Source organism: Marmota monax, unplaced genomic scaffold (assembly GCF_021218885.2).
Source record: "Marmota monax isolate L192 unplaced genomic scaffold, Marmota_monax_Labrador192_F-V1.1 WCK01_AAM20220418_F8-fsc00092, whole genome shotgun sequence".
NCBI classification, from domain to species: domain Eukaryota; kingdom Metazoa; phylum Chordata; class Mammalia; order Rodentia; family Sciuridae; genus Marmota; species Marmota monax.
This window is the reverse complement of record NW_026692583.1, coordinates 5,515,149-5,534,325: the sequence shown is the minus strand read 5'-3', so window position 1 is coordinate 5,534,325 and position 19,177 is coordinate 5,515,149. Positions and strand designations below refer to the sequence as shown.

The 19,177-nt window shown below is 50.6% G+C and overlaps 1 protein-coding gene across 1 annotated transcript; it reads right to left on the bottom strand.

Moving 5' to 3' along the window:
• Positions 1 to 1,479: 1,479 nt before the first annotated feature.
• Positions 1,480 to 17,908, bottom strand: Hrk (harakiri, BCL2 interacting protein). The gene is made up of 2 exons (XM_046446072.2): positions 17,577 to 17,908; positions 1,480 to 2,766 (listed from the first exon to the last, which is right to left on the bottom strand). The coding sequence occupies exon 1, from the start codon at positions 17,906 to 17,908 to the stop codon at positions 17,633 to 17,635; it is 276 nt and encodes a 91-aa protein (XP_046302028.1). The 3' UTR covers positions 1,480 to 2,766; positions 17,577 to 17,632.
• Positions 17,909 to 19,177: the final 1,269 nt, after the last annotated feature.

Genomic DNA, 19,177 nt, shown 5'->3' with positions numbered 1-19,177 from the left:
ATTTCAAAGCCTCCCTCCCTCTCTCCCTTTCCCTCTCCTCACAGACGCTCTGCAGTGAAGCTAATCAAAATCAATGGCTCCTTGGCAGCCGGAGGAAAGGGGTGGGGGGGAGAACGGGAGGGCTGGTGCCAGCCTTCGCACACGGTGGAAATATTTCTTTCTCTTTTTTTTTGTAGAAAACAAAACAAAATCCCATCCCGCTATCTCATGCAATCCAAGTAATGCAACAGGAGAGACGGTGGAGACATTATAGACATATATATATCATGCTTCAATTTCCTAATACAAAGATCCATCAAGAAGTCAAATCTCATATAAAAACAAGCATTAAAAACAACCCCCTGTCAAAAATCGGGGCAGTCGAGAAGTGCACTCAAATTAATGATGTGCAAGAAAAGGCCAGGATTCAATAAAGACACCGGTTCTGATAATGCATGAGACTATGTACAAGGGACTTGGCTGTAAAGCTCCACGGGGGGCGGTGGGTGCCCGATTCTCTCAGCAATGTGGCTTCATTGAAATGGAAATCGCCCCAAATGCCTGCCCCTGCGTTTGGAGTCTGGGGTCCTCCAGGGGAAATGTGGTCAGCTAGTCTGGCAAGTCAGGGTCAGAAAAAAAAAGGATCCTCTGACCTTTCACCCTTTTCCTGGATCTATACAGGGTCAGTCTGTCCCCCTACTGAAGCCTTGAAGGTACAGCCTCAAAGAAGCAGAGAACCGGATGCACACAATTGTAGGAATGGAAACCATTCCCAGAAAAAAAGGAGAGAAAAAAAAATGGGTGTGCTAGGATTCTTGTCTCTGCCTGGGAAAGTCAGCAAACACAAGCAGAAACTCTTTCCTACCATTCCAGGGAACCTGCCCCTCTCTAAGTTCCCGGCTGGGTGGGGACGTCCCCTTCTATCCTCTGCAGCCCTTCCTGCTCTAGGGTCCCCTGCAAGCCTCTGCTGGGGGAAGGTTGGAGTGATGAGAGAAACAAGTGTTCCAGAAACCAGCCTGCTTGCTTTGCATTGCTGAGTGTAGCGCTGGTGTGTGTGTGTGTGTGTGTGTGTGTGTGTGTGAGCTTCCCTCACCTTCAGCCATTCTGAACCGCATTTTTCTTTAAAAGGCTATTTAGAAAAGCACAAGGCATGAGTTTTAAAAAAAAAATCAGAAGAAAGAAACCCAGCTCTCTGCTTGCAGGTCGTGCTGTGTAAAGGACCCGGTAGTAACCTTCAGCCAGGCATATGGGGGGGGGGGGTCACTCCAGTCCCATGTACCTTAACGACTATGGATCCCGGCACTGGCTCCTTAGAACTGCAGGGGTGTCTGCCAATCAGCCCATGGGAGCCCCATCTCTAGGCACTGGGCGGTGACCTGCAAATCCAGCCTTGGAGAGTGACTGAGTCTGCGGGCAGGAACCTTCACCTCATCATTAGCCAGGACAAGTACAGGGCAGGTGAGGGGCAGGGAGACCCTGCCTGCCTCAGGGAATAATACCTGCTGGATGTTTTTTTTAAAAATAAAAGCCAAAAGGAATTGTGGCTCCCCAAAGAGTCTTTGCAGCCAAGTCTCAGTCCAGCACACATCTTTTTTTAGCCCTTCTAGAAACTTCTGAAAATAGTTAGCTTATCCAGGGGTGGGGGGAAGGAAATCAGGCCTCTGACAGTCAGTGAGATGCTGGTACATGTCATTTAAATGACCCACTCCCTCTCCCAATGTCCCTCGCTTATAAATCACCCCCAACCAGAAGTGTCGCCATTTCTTGGCTCTTAAATCCATAAAATCTAAGCCCTGGAATCCCCCTAGAGAGTGGGGGAGGCCAGGGGCTGAATTCCTAGGAGACTTCTGTGGGGGTGGAAGAGACAGCCACCAAGTGGCACCTGAGGCCAGCTTTCTGTCCTCCCAAGCAGGCAGTCATGAATGCAGCCCAGGCTTTGCCCTCAAGCAACTCTGGGCATTGGCTCCCACATGGAGAAAGAGACTCTCAGATGGCACTTTTACAACTCATGCCTTTGGGTGGGGGGGGGAAGAAGAATCCAAACAGCAAAATAGAAATCTCTCTCGTGCCCTGGCCTTCCAGGTCTGTCTACAGAAGATCATGGAGATACCAGAAAGGACACACTTAGCACCTGCAAAATGGATATAAAGCACCAGACACACCAGATTGGCAAGGAGCCGGGGGGGAAAACACATCCCATTTCTCTGGTTGTGACAGTGGGATCTTAGCGACCTATCTAGACAGGGACAGAGAGAGGCTAGGACGTGTCAAGAAAAGGAGGTATCCCAGACTGTCCCTACAAAACTGGCCCCAAGTCCTCACTTGCTTTGTCTAACCAACCCCATCATCATCTTTTCCCCCCGGGGTATTTGGTGAAGGCAGAAGCCAATTCCCACCAGTCTTTGCAAATTTCCTAGATACACAGAAGCAGGCATCTGTCTTCTGGTGCCCCAGACATGACCAAGTATCAGAGTTCACATCCGAGGTGTCCAAAGGGAGGGGACCACGTCCTAGACAAGGCATGCACTGATACGGAATATTCATATTTTTTTCTCTCTTTTTTTTTTGTATATATAGAGCTATATCATAAATAGCATTGGGGTGTCTGTTTCTGCAGCTGGGCTTCCCAAGGGCGTCCCCAGTCCCGTCCCGTGTCCCGCTGCGCTCCAGATGCTCTCTTTATCTTCCTCTTCCTTCTCCAAGCGCCGACCGCGGCATGTCAAGCTCTGGGCTCCCCCTCAGGAAAATGGGAAGCAGCTTCCACCAAGGACGCAGGGTTTCGCCAACCTGCAGAAATCAGAAGAATTGTATTTCGTCAGTGCAGACAGCTGCCGCGGGTGACGTCAGCACCGTGGGCCCCAGATGTCAGAGGGGGAGGGGAGCTGCTCCTTTGGAAGCTGGGATTTGGGAGGAAAGTCGTGTCCCCACCCCCATCCACCCACTAGAATCGCTGCCCACGTCGCAGCCTGAGGGAAACAGACGTTTGCATGTCCACATCCGGCTCTGTTTGCAGACCTGGGTATTTACATTGGCATCTTCTGAAATTTAAAAAAAAAGAATCAAGAGCCACGATGCCAGATTTTGCTTCATCTATTCACTACATAGATTCCTTCTCAAAGCAGAGCTGGGAACAGTCTCTGCCCTCTCACTCATTCCTTCCAAATCATGCCTGCCCCTGCTCTTGAGGGGCTCAGAGGCCCACAGGGAGCTGGGGGACAAACTGATAATACAGTCTTGTGCAAAGGACAGGGACCATATGGGGAGACATGAGCTATGAAAGACCAGGGGGCAGGCAGCTCATGAGAGAGAAGGGGAGTCAGACAAGTGCCCCCATAGAAAAAGGCAGGCCCCTGCTGAGGATTGAAAGGTGTCGGGGAACTCATCCAGATAAGAAAATGAACACGCCAGGCAGGGCAGGAAAACCAGCACGTACCCAAGACCAGGGAAAATATATGTCCACAAGAACTTGCACACAGATGTTCATAGCAGCATTATGCATCATCTCCAAAAAACTGGAAACAACCCCAATGTCCGTCAACTAATGAATGGATAAACGCAATGTGGTCTATCCATGCAGAGGAATATTACTTGGCCATAAAAAAGGAATGAAGCATTACTGATACTTTCTCCAAGATGGATATGAACCTTAAAAATATCCTACTGAGTGAAAGAAGCCAGATACAGGAGAATAATTATTGTGTGATTCTATTTGTATGAAATGTCCACAACAGACAAATCTTTGCAGGCAGCCAGTAGAATGGTGGCTACTTAGGGCTGGGGTGAATGCTGATGGGTGTGGGATTTCTTTTAAGGGAATAGGAAATATCTGGAATTGATGGTGGGGATGGTGGCACCACTCTGTGAATACACTAAAAACTGACTTGGATACCTTAAAATGGTGGATTTGGGGCTGGGGATGTGGCTTAGTGGTAGAGTATTTGCCTAACATGCATGAAGTCCTGGGTTCAATCCCTAGCACTGCCCCCCCCCCCCCGCCAAAAAATAGTAGATTTTTATGGTTACAAATTATCAGGGGAGATTTAAAAATGTCCCCCACACTACTCTGGAGCAGGTAGAATAAGTTCCATGTGAGTAACACAGACTGAGTGGGACAGGAAAGAAACAGAGAGCGGCCACTTGATTACTTCCAGGGTAGAAAAATTCCCCTAGTTGACTTGTACAGTTCTGTCCCAAGAAGTGCCTCTGGCCTCTGGCTTCCCACTGGGTTTGGCCAATAGAAGGCACAAGTGGGAGGTGAGATCCTGGCTGTTCGTTCCCTGACTCTCTTCGGTGGGTCACAGATTGGCCACAACCCCTGCCAGCTCCAGGTCCTGTTCTGCAGAGAGATACCAGCTCCCCTCTGTCACCACCCTGGGGTGCTGCGTCATCTCTGCTGTTGTCCTAAACCCTGTGCACATCTTTCCCCTGGAACCCTTGCTAAACTCTCTGATGACTCCATTCGGGGACACCTCTACCTCTAACTTGGATACTGACTAATCCATCTGACTGCACGAAAGAGGTGAATCATACACACGTGGTTCCCACCACCAACATTAGCTGACAGTCACCAGGACTGGTGACCTCAGACCTCAGACCTGCTCAGGTGGAAGCAAAAGTCCTCCCAACCCGCCCCTTCTCAAACTCCCCTTCAACCTCTGGAGGACATGAGCACCACAGGACTCCTGCTTCCTGGGTAGCCACCTTCTATTTTCAAAGAACACTCAGGGACGTCAATTAGCACAATGGAGAGACACCTTTGACTTAGTTTATGAAAACTAGCTTTTGGGGCTGGGGTTGTGGCTCAGCAGTAGAGCGCTCGCCTTGCATGTGTGAGACTCTGGGTTCGATCCTCAGCACCACATAAAAATTAATAAGTGAAATAAAGGTATTTGTGTCCAACTACAACTAAAATAAATAAATAAATAAATAATTTTTAAAAACCTAGCTTTTGCCAGCCACCTAAAATTCTCAGTTGGTTTTCTAGCCACAAATCTATGGAATGAAAGTCAATGGAACCTGAGGAGTATACTGCCTGAAGCCCAGGTACAGACAAAGGAGGGATGGAGGGAGCAAAGGAATGTTTATTGAGCAACTACTAAGAGCCACTGAGTATGGTGACTGGGTGCTAAGCATTGTTCTCTGCACTGGAGAAGACAGGTGTCTGCCCTCAATTTGCCTCCAGTCTTACCAGGGAAGACATAACAAGCCAGAGGCCAGTACTATAAATGACCAGAGTTGGCAGGTGTATGTACAGCCCAGAAGTCAGGAGGGGGTTGCATTCACCAGGGAAGGTTCAGAGAGGATGCAGGATTTGCATACATTTGAAGATACACATATGTATTTTTCTCCATATTTGGAAGAAGGAGGGGTCGTTCAGGTGGGGAAGGGACCAAGCAAGATGTGGGCAGAGAGAAGCATGGCTCAGAGGGTCACGGTGAGCAAGAACCTACATCAGAAAGTTGGAGGAACTGAAGTTGTGTTGGATATGTTCATTGAACACACATGATGAAAGGAAAATTACAATGGCCTCAGCAGAGGAGATAAACTATTTTTAAAGCTATGATCTACTACATTCCCCAAAGTAGTGGTGTTTTCATACAAAGCTAGGTAAGACCAGAAATTGATTTCAATTTCCCAACCTGTAAGTCATTGAGCCTACCGTGAATCTGGCCAAGTACTTCCTGGGTGTGTTAGTCACCTTTCTGTTACTATAACAAAATACCTGAGATAACCAACTCATAAAGAGGAAAGGTTTATCTTGGCTCACAGATTTACAGGGCTGATGGATTGGCCCCGTCACTTTGGGCCCGTGGCAAGGTGGGTAATGTGTGATGGAGCAAACCTGCTTGCCTCATGGTGGTCAGGAAGCAAAAGAGATAAAGAAGGGGTAGGGTCCCAGTGTCCCCTTCAAGGGCACACCTCTGATGACCAGAAAACCTCTCACTAGGCCTCACTTCTTAGAGGTTTCAGCACATCCCAACAGCACTGCTGACTGGGGATCAAGCCTTTAACACAATGGGGGACATGTATCCAAAACAGTCCTGGGCTGCTAAATGGACAGACTCTAGAACCCACTTACTGTAGGTCAGACGTGAGCCTAGGAAACACCCCGGCGTAGGAGCATGCGTTCCCACACTGTGGACACCACGTAACATATTCCCACCAAGGTCTTTTGGAGGGATCTCGAGTTGCGTACCCTAGGCCAGGGATCCAGCGCACAGAACTAGTCACATGAACAGGCACAGGAGGATCCCTGTAGCTTGATCTGCAACCACAGCAATTTGGAACAACCCATGAGGTCATCAGTAGCAGACCACTGAGCCACATCCCCAGCCCTATTCTGTATCTTATTAGAGACAGGATCTCACTGAGTTGCTTAGCGCCTCACTAAATTGCTGAGGCTGGCTTTGGACTCATGATCCTCTTGCCTCAGCCTCCCAAGCCGCTGGGATGACAGGCGAGCACCACTGCATCTTGGCTGAAACTGTTTGTTAAACATTGAGTCTGCCAATCCCTGTGAGCCACTGCTCTGATCCTGGGATATGTCCCCTCAAACTTGGCTCATAAAGAACTTTCTCAGATGCTGACTCACAAGCACAGCTCATCACTGGAGAGATTCATGAATTGTCTTGGGAAAATGTTCCTGTTTCCACTCTTCACCCACCATGTGGAAGGGGAGGGAGCACCGTGCACACCCCAGGTCCTGCCCCCTGGGCTGCAGCGATGATGCTGTATTACCTGGGAGGTCCCCCGCAGCCCCAGATGGGCAGGAGGCGCACCCCTCCCTCCTGCATCCAAGAAGACTCGGGACTCTTTGGATTCCCTGCTAAGTGGCCCCACTTAAAATTTTTTTAAAATATCTTTTTTGCTCTTATTGTATTTTGCCCAAGTAGTAAATTACACATTCAGGCAACATAAAAGAATACCAAAGTCCCCTTTGCGCCCTCTCAAACCCCGCCCCCCGCCCAGAGGCAGCAGGTGTTTCTATGCATTTACAGACAGGGTGTCCTTTTCCCCTTCTCCTACCATGCTGTCCCCAGAGCCCAGGGCACAGTAGATGCTAAACTCAATACCTGCTGAGTGTCGGTGAGTGAGTGTGCGAAGGAACACAGGTGGCCGCCCCCATTTCTTTCATCTTTGGTTCCAGCAGGTTGACCTCAACGGGGCAGTTCCAGCAATCCCAGTGCCCAAGAACTGGGGGCAAGCTGCCCGTGCAGACTGCACTAGTCCATGATGTCACTTTAGTAAGGGACACTCGTGCTGGCCAGTTAGGAAGCCAAGGAGACTGTGCTAAGGGGATTGAAAAAAGCAAATGACCTTTTGGGTGGTAGAGAAAGGAAGAGCCCCTTCAGCAGCCTCTGGAAGAAGTATTTGCTCCCCTTTGCCCAGCCCCCTGCTACCAGTAACTAGTTCTCAGTGCTACCCGTGAACAGAATTGATTCCTTGAAGTCTAGGGAGAGACTCAAGGACTCCGGGCTGCTACTCACTACAAAATCATGGCAGATGGGCCTTGAGTGTCAGACTAATTTGACTTTCACAGGAATTAGCCTTCAGAGTTGGGAAGAAGTAGCTCAGCCCAGCACGGAACCCAGTGGAATGGGTTTCAGATGCTCTGAAGAGGTCTGTAGAGGCTCTCCCGCCCACCTGCAGCCCCTGAGCATGCTCCTGCCTGGGTCCTGCCTCTAGAAACCTTGCCTTTCGATTGCAAAGTTATCCAAACAAGAGTGCTCCCTGCAGCCTGGTTTATGCTATTTAGAAAATGGGCCAAGCTCTGTGGTGCACACCTATAATCCCAGTGGCTCAGGAGGCTAAGGAAGGAGGATCCTGAGTTCAAAGCCAGCCTCAGCAACTTAGCAAGGCACCTAGCAACTCAGGAAGACCCTTTCTCTAAGTAAAATATTTTAAAAGGGGGGTGGGGTGGGGATGTGGCTCAGTGGTTGAGCACCCCTGGGTTCAATCCTCAGTACCAAATATATATATATGAACATGAACAAGGATAAACAAAAGCTTTCTGTGTTGACATGGGACCATCTCAACAACCTGCTTCTACTGGAGGCAACAGCAGGAGAAACAGATGAAGTCATGTGCTTCAAATAGGATGCACGTGTGGGTGTGTGTATCAAGGAAGGTCTGGTAGGTGATCCCTGAAGTCAGGGGTCATGTAGGAAATGCACTGAGCCCCGTAAAATGCACCTGGGACACCAGAACGTTCGTCTCATCTAAGGGGGCCACTCATGTCCAGCCTGCCAGGGGAATGCAGACTCGAGAAAAACTGGAAATACAGGTTTCTACTTGAGACTGTCTGATTTTTAAGTATTGGAGGAAAAGAAAAGAAAAGAAAAACATGCAAGTCGAATACAACTCAAGCCACAGTCACCTGGGAAAGGACTGGTTTCAACCTCAGCCCTAAACGCTGGGACGCTCTTAGGGTCAGCTGGCTTTTAAGCCCTCCTTGGCACAAGCCTCAGGAGCTACCTCTGGGCCTCCATTTCCCTGTCTGCAAGGTGAGGGGGGTGGGTTAGATGGGCCCTAATGTCTTATCTAACTCTAGCGATGTTTCTAGAACCGTGACCTTTTGGGGACACAGATCTTTTGAGAATTGAGCCCAAACCATGGTTTTTAATAGGCGGAAGAAGAGGAATATGTCATCAGTCAATTTTGTTGATATCATTTATGGGATTGCCCACATTCCTTCGTTCCATAGTTAGGGAATGCCTGCTCTGGGCCAGTCACCATGCCCCCAGACACGGGGACCCAGACAGGGACAAAACAGACATGATGGATTGCATCCTTACAGGACTTAGAGGCCTGTGCTGCCCAGGACGGGAGCCCTGACCTGGAGTAATGACCAAATAAGAAGACTGGGTCCCTCCAAGCCATGGTACACCACGCAGCTATTCGCCCAGCTGCTGGAGGGTCACAAATCACGGGGAGGCAGAAGTAGCATCTGCTTGAAGCAAGAGGCTCAGAGAGGCCCCTGGAGCTCCTGTCCATGCCATGAACACGGGCCCATGAGCGCCACTTAAAACCACAAAAGGACAACACACATCCAGAGCTGACCCTCAACATCCTCAGAACCCCTGTGACACAGCTCGCACCGCACTGACCCCATCGCAGCCCGCTTCCTGTGCACTGGGAGCTCACCGCCCAGTCACGGGAGTGGAAAGGGCCAGGTCTCGTGAAGCTGCTCCGGGTTCTCTATGACGAGACCCTCCCAATGCACTATCAGGATTCCCAGTCCCCAGGGGAGGAAACTGAGGCTCAGGAGGCAAAGGGACTTGCTAAAGGTCACACCACTCATAAATGGCAGATGGCAGCCGTATCTGATGGAGCATAAAATTGGGGTGAACAAAATAAACAGTTATCAGTGATTCAGTTTTCTGACTCCAGATTTAGGCCCCGTGGTCTGCCAACGGATAGTATTTTAAGTCGAGGAAAACAGAACCTCTTCTTGAATCCACCGCAGGGATCCACCCCCAAAGACACTCCCCTCAAAAGCCACTCGAAGTGCCTCCATCATCCGTCTGATGGCATCCTACAGGACTCAGTAAGTGCCAAGAGCTGGATTCGGGAATATCTCATAAACATGACTCTTGCTCCCCTGGTGACCAGAAGGCGGGGAATCTCTCCAAGCCGTGGTGACATTGCCCACTGAGACTTGGAGCCTTCCCCCAAAGCTGTGCTAGGAGTCCTCCACCTCGCATGCTGGCTAGAGGAGCAGTCCTGGAAGAACGTTCCACGGACACAGTTGAGAGAGTGACAGCCAGTTCAGGAGCCCAGCCAACAGGCCCGTTATGTACACAGGCAACAGCCACAGACGAGAGATGGCATGAATGACAGTGTGGGTCTAGAAAGCGCTTTTGAATCTTTACCACCATCTTATACTTTCTGGACAACCTTTGTAATGTAAGGACATTCACATTCTCTATCAAAGTGGCACTTGTGAGCATTTTTAGAAAAATCATCCAGGGGATATCTCATAAACATGACTCTTGCTGTGTACAGTTAGCCACAAGGAAGGCCTTCACCAGTCTAAATGCCCAAGAACAGTGGACATAAATGTTGTAATGGCCCAATAGTGCCACCTCTTATGAAGGGTGTCCAGAAAAAATATTTTGCTGTCAGACCCTCTGCTCAAAGCCAGACCTCCTTTCTCTGGAGACAGGACTACAATTTTCTTCTCTTCAACATTTTCTAAATAGTTGACCATGAACTTTTAACTTTTTTTGTAATCAAGAAAAAAGTCCCTGTAAAGAAAGAATATTACAGGAAGTTTTCCAGAGAAAACAGGCAGAACCCCGTGCCCCGGCAACTCCAACCAACCTTCTGAAAATTAAACATTTCTGAAAATATTCAGAAAAAAAAAAACTGCATCTGTGCGAAACATACACAGACGTTTTTCTTATCAGTATTCCTAAGCAGCACAGTTAACAACTATTTGCATAGCATGGACATGGTGTTGGGTATTAGGAGTGATCTAGAATGACTTAAAGGACACAGGAGGATATGTGTAGGTTATGTATGAAGACTACACCATTCTGTATAAGTGACTTGAGCATGTCTAGATGCTGGTCACCAAGGAGATCCAATGCCCTGCGGATACTGAGGGACCCTCTATACTGAAAAAGTCCGGTGCACACCTATAATCTGTAAAGTCAGTTTATGTGATAATGTATTTATCTATTTGCTAAAGTACTTATCCATTGTTTTAAATTAGAAAGAAATACACCTGTAGAGAGTGAGATAAAACCAATCGCTACAATTTTTTTTTTTTAAATTTGAATGCAGATCTTTATTAAAAGAATTCCAAATTGCCTGGGGGTAGAGCACTTGCTTAACATGTGGATGGCCCCAGGTTTCAGTCCCAGCACCACAAAAAAAGAGACAAGAGACAGAAGTGCATAGACATCTTTTATTGATATGATTTCAAAGTAGAAATTGTTTCTCAAAAGAAAGTGTTTTTTTTTTTAATTAGTAGAAGTATGTTTTTGGTGCTGGGGATGGAACTCAGGGACTCATACATGTAAGCACCTTTTGTACCACAGAGCTACACCCCAAGTCCAAGGTAATGTGATTATAAAAAGGTAGGGGAGGCAAACTGCTTCCAGGAAACTGCTTTCTCATGAAACATTTTCAAATTATCTAGCATATACCATTTAAATAACGCAAAATACAGCTGGGTGCTTGGAACACACCTGGAATCCCAGCAACTCGGGAGGCTGAGGCAGGAGGATCGTGAGTTCAAAGCCAGCCTTGGCAACTTACCAAGGTCCTAAGCAACTCAACGAGACTCTGTCTCTAAATAAAAAATTAAGAAGGGCTGGGGATGTGGCTCTGTGGTTGAGTGCCCCTGGGTTCAATGCCCAGTACCAAAATAAACAAATAAATAAAACAAAACACAGTATAATACAGTATTTATCCCACTTAACACTGCAACCTTCAGAGAACGAGCCCAGTAAAGCTGCAGACTAACGGATTTCCTGTTTGGTTCGTTAACTCGCCAACGTCTGCTTTGGGGATATGAGGGTTTCTAGGGAGCCTCTCTCAGCAATGGCGGTCCAGGAAGGTGAGTGGAGGAACCAGGGTCCCACAGTTCTCACCCAGCCTGAAAAGGGTGCACCATATTCCAAACTGCCTGGGGGTAGAGCACTTGCTTAACATGTGTAGGCTTAAGGTAATAGAGTCCCAGGTAGACAGTCCCTGGTATCACCATCAGGTGGCAGTCAGAAAATCGCACCATGAAAGAGTCAAGTCGGGTCCAATGGGAAGCTCAGAAGCTCTTTGGTCTTTACACAAAGGCAAGGAATCTTTTGCTGTCAGACCCTCTGCTCAAAGCCAGACCTCCTTTCTCTGGAGACAAGACTACAATTTTCTTCTCTTCAACATTTTCTAAATAGTTGACCATGAACTTGTAATTTTTTGGTCATCAAGAAAAAAGTTCCTTTAAAAAAGAATATTACAGGAAATTTTCCAGAGAAATGTAAGTCTCTGACTTAGGGAGCAAAGGATCATGGGAGCAGAGCGCTATGAGGCAGCCATCTTGGAGAAGCCCATTTTCTCCACGTGGGAAGATTGAAGAGTGTCCTTCTTCTCTGGTCATCCAGTAGTAATCTAAGGAGACATTTTACTGATATGGGCCAAAACAGAGATTCCCCCTACTCAATAGCAGGGGCACCAGTTTAGGGCAGAAAAAATAAATAAATATTTTTAAAAATACACAACGTGAAGGCTCACCTCCAGGCTACTGGACTTGCTATTGTTCTAGAACATCTTTCTTCCAGTTCTAATCAAGGCCAGCTCCTCCTTGTTACCCAAGACCATTACTTCCCCAGTTCCTCCCCAAGGTGGTACTCACTCCCCCACGACTCAGCAGGTACTCTACTACATTATCATCACAGATCACCTTTACAACCTTCAGTACTTCTTGAAATTATCTCTGTGTTATATTGCATAATCCAAAGATGGCCACAACAGTATTTCCTGTCCCACATACTATTCTAGAACCTTGCTACTCTTCAAGGCCCGGAGTCTAATCCCTCCCCTTGAATCTGGCCTGGCTTATGACTTGCTTCTAACTAAAGTGACTTCCAAAGCTGTGTCAGGAAAGCAAAGCAGCTTTCACCTGGTTCCCCTCCCTGGTCACTTGTTCTTGAAGTTCTGAATCACCATCTCAGAATCCAATCTTAAGGGGCACCATTCTGTGAGGGAGCCCAGACTATACAAGGCTCTGATTATCAGCATCAGCTGCCTCCCAGCAACAACAGCCAGACATGAAGATAAAGTTGCCACCCAGTCTCAAGCGCAGCCCCCAGTCATTCTGCAACGGGGCGAGTCACACTATGGAACCCCTGACGATATGTCCTGACCAGATTCCCAGCCTATAGCATGTATGAGCATAATAAAATGACCGTTTGAAGCCCCTAAGTTTTGGAGTAATTCATTATATAATAGTAAACAGAACAAGCTTTATGTACTATTTATTTCTCTTTCCACTAAATTACATGGGCCATGGGAGCAGGGCTTCAATATCTTGTTCCTTTCTGTATCTACAGTGCCTTGCATACAGTAGGCACTTATTAACTAATAGTTGAGGGCTGGGGTATAGCTCAGTGGTGGAGCCCTTGCCTGGCATGCTGGAGCGCTCGGTCCCCGGCACTGCAATAATAATAGTTGACTATTCATAGTTGAGTAAGAGCAAGAAGCTGAATTGGGGGAAAAATAAGAATTACCTTAGGGCCAAGGATGTGGCTCAGTAGTAGAGCTTGTCTGTCATGCACAAGGCCCAGGGCTGGAGGGTGTCCATTCTATGCAGGGGGCAGGGACAGAAAACTGTCTTGCCTAGTTTCTGAGTGATTTTTTTTTTTCCAGCACATAGTTGTGTACCAGTGACAAGGAAGTCACCAGGGGCTAGGGACACTATGGGGTAGCTCTAGGATCCCGTGAAACCCTATCACACAAGCACAAGTTGTTCCCTTTCTTGCCTCCCAAAGTAGATCTGAAAAGCTGACGTTTCAAAACCTAGAAGGAGCCATGGCCAAATCCACTCAGCCCACATCTAATTGTCCCTCAGTGGGGGCTGTTTTTACATCCACAGCTCAGTCACTTGTGCACTTGAGGCCTCTCAGTGGGCAAGTGGATGATTCCAGACAGCAGCCATGTGGCAGAAAGGCTGCCACGGTCCTGCACATCTGGCCCCTTCCCGGGGGTGCCTCCCCTAACAGCTGTCCTCCTGCAGGCTGGCGCTCACCCCTGGCCAAGCAGAAGCCCAAGCTTTCAAGTGCTAAAAGTAATCCTGGCAGGGGTGCCGGGCGGAGGGAAGCCTGCGGGTCGCGCCTCCAGGTTTAACCACTTAATCCCCAAAGTACCTGCCAAGCACCAGTTAGCTTGTCTGGCTGGCGGGCCAGCCCTTCATTAATTCATTAAAGCAGACTCCTGCCGGGGCCATTATCTTCCTTGCCACTGACCACGTCTCCTCTGGGGCCACCGAGTCCCCCTTTCTCCTTTTCCCCAGGTCCCAAGGCAGGGTCTGCCTACTCCAGCCCCCTCTCCCAGGCAGATTCCTGGGCTCCATTCCCTCTCCCTTCCAGGGCTTCTCCCTCCCTCCCTCCCACACCAGCACACTAGAAAGCCTCTTTTGTTCTTCTCCCAATCTTTGACCAGTGACTGGTTAAATCATACCCGTCCTGCTCCCAGCCTCCCCAGCCTGGGAGGACACTCCCCAGGCACCCTCAGAAAGGGAATCTCACAAGTGCAGGAATTCACCATGTACCCCCCCACACTCCCAGCTATCTTCTCTTTCCTGGCAGCCCCCAAGTCCTGTGGTAGGGGGCAGGTAAGGGGTCCTGCGGTCCCCAAAGACAGAAATCCCAATTCCAGTTTTCAATCAGGTGGACGCTCTCTGTCTCAGGTTCCCGCTTGAAGTCAGTAGGACTTCAAGCCTCAATTCAAGCCAAGCCGTGAACTAAGAACCAGGCTCTGTACTGGACACTTTTTAATGAGTGTTCTTGCATCGGCCAAAAAAACCCTGGAAGAGCACAGCTCTAGTTTACAGAGGGATTCAATGAAGCAATAGCTCTTTCCCAAGGCCACACTGCCAGCAAGCAACTGGGCAATTCCTTTTTTTCATTTTTATTTATTTATTTTTAAAGCAAAACTAGGGATCAACCTCAGGGCCTCTCAGCAGGGGCTCTACCACTAAGTGACACCCCCAGCCCTGGCTGGACACTTTAGTCCATTTGCTTCTGGTCCCTAAACCCGTGCTTTAAACCATTTTACCATCCTAACCTGTCTGGCACCTATACAGGACAGGAGGAATGGTGTGGAATCCCCAGCAATGACAGTGGTTAAATGTCGACTACTTTGGGAAAGGAGCATGTGAAATGCAAAATGTACAGATGCTATTATTGTCCCCATTTTATGAATGGGAAAACTGAGTCTCTGAGATTTGTTTCTGTTTGTTGTTGTTTTTAATGATGGCTTCTGAGAACAGTGTCTCCGGCTCACAATAGAGTCCAGAACAGGTATGTCGGACCTACTGATTCTGCAAATAGCTAAACTCACCCTTAAACCCAAGAGAATTGGAAGTAGTGGTTCCTGCCCTCTGTGGCAGATACAAGACTCCCTGAGGCATCCAGGTAGGGTGTGATGTCCCAACCTCTCCACCAGTATAGGGAAAGTGGAGAGAGCACCCTACACTGAGCACAGAAGTCAACAAATGGTCTTTCTTCCATGAATTTCTTTTCACTTCTACCTAATATACTGGACCTGGGAAAAGACTGAAAAAATTCAGCCTCAGTACCAGGAAGGCCAGAGTTGCACTCAGCCTGAGGTCGGGATGTAGGTGGAAGGGAGAGACCTGGAACCCAAAAATGGGGGATTCCTGGACTCCGCCCCTGCAGGGGGTGATGTACAATCTACTGGTGTCTGAAGAGCGGGAGAGGGCAGCGCTGGAGGAAAGCCGGGTGGGTCACGGCACTATAGGCAGGAGAACCCTGCAGGGTGTGGCTCCTGCAGACGCTGCAGCGGGGCACAGCAGGTGCTAGGGCAATCCAGAGATGGGTGTAGGGAGGACGTGGCCCAGAGTCAGGAAACAGCACGCAACTAACTGGCACAGAAACAGAGTGAGGATGGTCAAGTAGACTCCACCGCTACACTTACCTGCCGACCCTCGTACAACGCTACTCACTAGCGAAACTCCTTGTCACCCCTCCCCTGCAGCGTGGGCCGCAGTTTTCCAACTTCTCCACCGCGTCTGGGCGCACGCGAGCGCACGGGGCTCGCCCCGCAGCCTTCTCTTGGGTGACACCCACACCCCAATACTCATGAACACCCGCGTAGGCACACGGTCAGGCCCTGGCCGGAGTCCCCTGCCTCCTGGGTGGGGCGCCCGACTGCCAGCACCACCTGGTCCCTGAAAGTGAGCGCTTCTGAGATCCCAACTGTAACCCAAGAACCAAAGCCCCTTCCCCATTTCTGTTAGTCTCCTCCCCTCCCATCTTTCCTTCTCCTTTTTCCAGTTGTGACTTTTTCTTCAGACAACGTCTTCTTTTCTCCAGGTTCCGAACCTTCCTTTTCCTGGTCTCCTTGCCTGTTGCTTTTTCTTTTGCAAAATTACATGATTTGGCCTTCAAATCTGTCGCTCGGTTCCCTTTTTCTATTCCCCCTGCATAGGATCCAAAATGTTGGTCTGGGCCCTGGGATTCCGCGGCCCCAGTCTGGCCCTTCTGGCCTGAGGGGAGGAAGGCGAGGGGAAAAGCGGATGGGAGCTCCGGCGCCCGGGAGCCGCGAGGAGAGCGCCCCAAAGCGCGCACTTCTCTTCGCCAGCGCCCGGGCTGCGCGGGCCCACGCGACATCTGTCGCCCGCGCTCCCGGCTCACACCCTGCGCACCCCCGCAGCTCCCCGGGCGTTGCCACCCCCCACGCTCCGGCTGCCGCCTCTCCCTGAGGGCGCAGACGCCCGAGCCTCGTCTGCGGGCGCCCCGCCAGCTTCCTAAGGTGTCTGTGCGCGATGGGGATCAGCCCAGACCACAGAGCTGTGCATCCGTGGGCCGGGCATCCGGTGCTGCTGGCCATCTCACCTTTAATCTTCACCTTCTGCCCCTTGGCTCAACTAGGCTGGCTCAGTCTGATTCTCTCCACCCCCATTCTCTGCAGCGTTCCTCCCAACTCCAGAGCCTGGAAAGACGATCCTGAACACTTCTGCCCCCACCTCCCACCCAGCCAAGCCCTAGCACAGTGCCAGGCGCACAGCTAGTGCTCAATAACTGCCCCCACCCCAAGGGCCTGGTACAATTCTCTAACACCAAGCACACTGGACACTCAGTACCCACTTCCACCCCTGGCCAGTGCCTAGATGCTCTCAAAACATCCCCACCCTGAACTGCAGAGTACCCAGAAGCTCAATAAATACTTTCTTATTAAAGCTACTTGGAGTTTCCCTAAGAACCTCATATTCCGTCCGACTTCCAGGGCCTCTCCTTATAGCAGCTACAACCGTCTGGTTACAGGTGGCCAAGCTCCTTAAATTGGACACCTCTCCAGAAAAGGAGCGACCACGTTAGCAGGGTGACGGAAAATTGCCAAGTGACACTTTCCAGGCACTGGAAAGGTGATTGAGAGTAGAAGTGATGGAGACAGGGCGACTTAGGAATGGCAGGGGACTCCGAAGAGGGCAGAGATGTTGGAAGGGGCCTGGAGACCTGTTTTGAAACCCCAATACATAATAACACTTGGCGTGGCTTGTAATCATGTTCTTACAGCAAGTGCACTTTAGACTCGCATCGTGTGTATACTTGTGGGGCTGGTGGGAATTCTGGAGGCTTAAGTCCTCCTAAGGCCACCGCGCTAGAAAGAGTGGCAAGGTGCACTTAAGACCAAGAGATAGGGACAGAAACGGTGGACCTTACTTGTATGGACGGATGGGGACTAGGTAGGAGAGGGTGACGAAGATCCTTGTAAGAGAGAGAAAAGAGCAGAGGAAGAAAAAAGAGGGTAAGAGAAGAAAGCCCAACTTGCCATTCTCCCGCTCCCGGGCCAGGCCCGCGTATGCAGTGCCCAGTTGCCGCGCCCTGGCTCTGCTTGCTCGGTCGCTAGCGTACCTGTTGCTCGATCCGGCTGGGTCTCGGCTCTGGCCCCACCAAGAAGCCCCGCGTTCCTACAAGTTCCGCCTGCCGAGCAGCCAGGCCGCCAGCGCCGCCACCTGCGCGGCCGCGCACAGCCAGGGCCAGTAGGTGGGGAGCGCGCCGGGCGCCGGCGCCCTCGGGCTCCGCGCGCGGCGCCGCCACATGGTGCGCTGGTGCAGCTCGTCGCCGAGCGCCTTGAGCCGGGCGGCGGTGAGCTGCGCGGCGGAGGAGCGCAGACCCAGGCGGCCCGCGCTGCAGGCGCACACGGCTGGGGGGCCGCGGCCGCGGTGCAGGGGGCACGGGCACATGACCGCTCGCCTCGCTCCCTCCCCGCGCTCGGGCCGCCCCTCGCCTCCTCTGCCTCCGGCCTCTGCGCCCGCCGCCGCCGCGCTCCAGCAGCCGGGGGCCTCCCCTGGACACCAAGTTTCTCCTTGTGTTGTGCGTTTGTTGTGCTGACGGCGCTATTATTAATTAAAGTGTCACATGGTGGAGGGGGGCGGGGAGGGCGCGGGGAGGGGGTTACATCATCCGGCCCCCGGGGGGGGGGGGCTGCAGGCAGAAGAAACCGAGAGGTAACTTTTAACCCTAGCCGCGCCGGCAGCAGCGAGAGGGCGCGCGATTCGCTAGGAGGAGCGCGGCGCGCTGGGGCAGGAGAAGGCGCCCTGCGGAGCGGGCCGGGGGGCTTTGGGGGTCTCGGGGACCCCCGCCGTGGCGAGGCACGTGAGAGGAGATTTTCTCCTTTTCCTTTTCCTGAATTCAGCTCCAGTTCCGATTTGGCGAGGGAAGCGGGCTTGTTTGCGGTTTGGGGATGAAGCTGACATCGAATTCGTCTGCATTATTCAAAAAATATTCCGGAGCTGTTGTTTTGTTTTGGGGAGGTGGGTGGATGCAAAAATCTTGTGAAAGGGCCATATTCTACCCAGTGTGCTTCGTTTCAGGTCTGACTTCGTCACCTGTACAGTTAGGGTTTGAAGACACCCAACACAAGTCCCCACCCCCCGGCTGAGCTTTAGCAGCCTGACCCTAAACGCGACCCTGGCGCGTGCCTAGAGCCCCTGATGGAGGCGAAGTGGCTGGGTGGCTGCGTGGAGAGTTCGGTCCTGAGCCCGGGTGCTACGCGTAGGCACCAGAAAGACCCTCACAAAGCGCTTTCTAGATGGAAACTTCTTTTTGCCTGCTTTCTTTGTGAATATTATTCTCCTGCCGGGGTTATAGCTCATGATGGCCATCCAGATTTAATGTACAGTGAAGCTGATTGACGCTGGTGGGGGAGGGGGCTGTGACGTGGGGAACTTTGGCCTCCCCATCCCCAGCTTTCCAATCCGAGGCTGCTCAATGTCCTGACAGTCTCGGGAAGTTTGGAGTTGTCTCTGATGGGGAAGGTGCAGATGGGCAATGCGAAATCCTTTAAGGGTCAAACAATGTGAAATCCTTTGAGGGTCAAACAACTAGAGAAGCCCAGAGGTAGTTCCCAGCCAGTGATCTGGGAACTGATGGGGGAAGTTTCAGTGCTCTCTTTCCCACTGGCAGTTCTGCCACTGCCTGATGGATTCTTTGATGCCTTGGAAAAGCTTCTT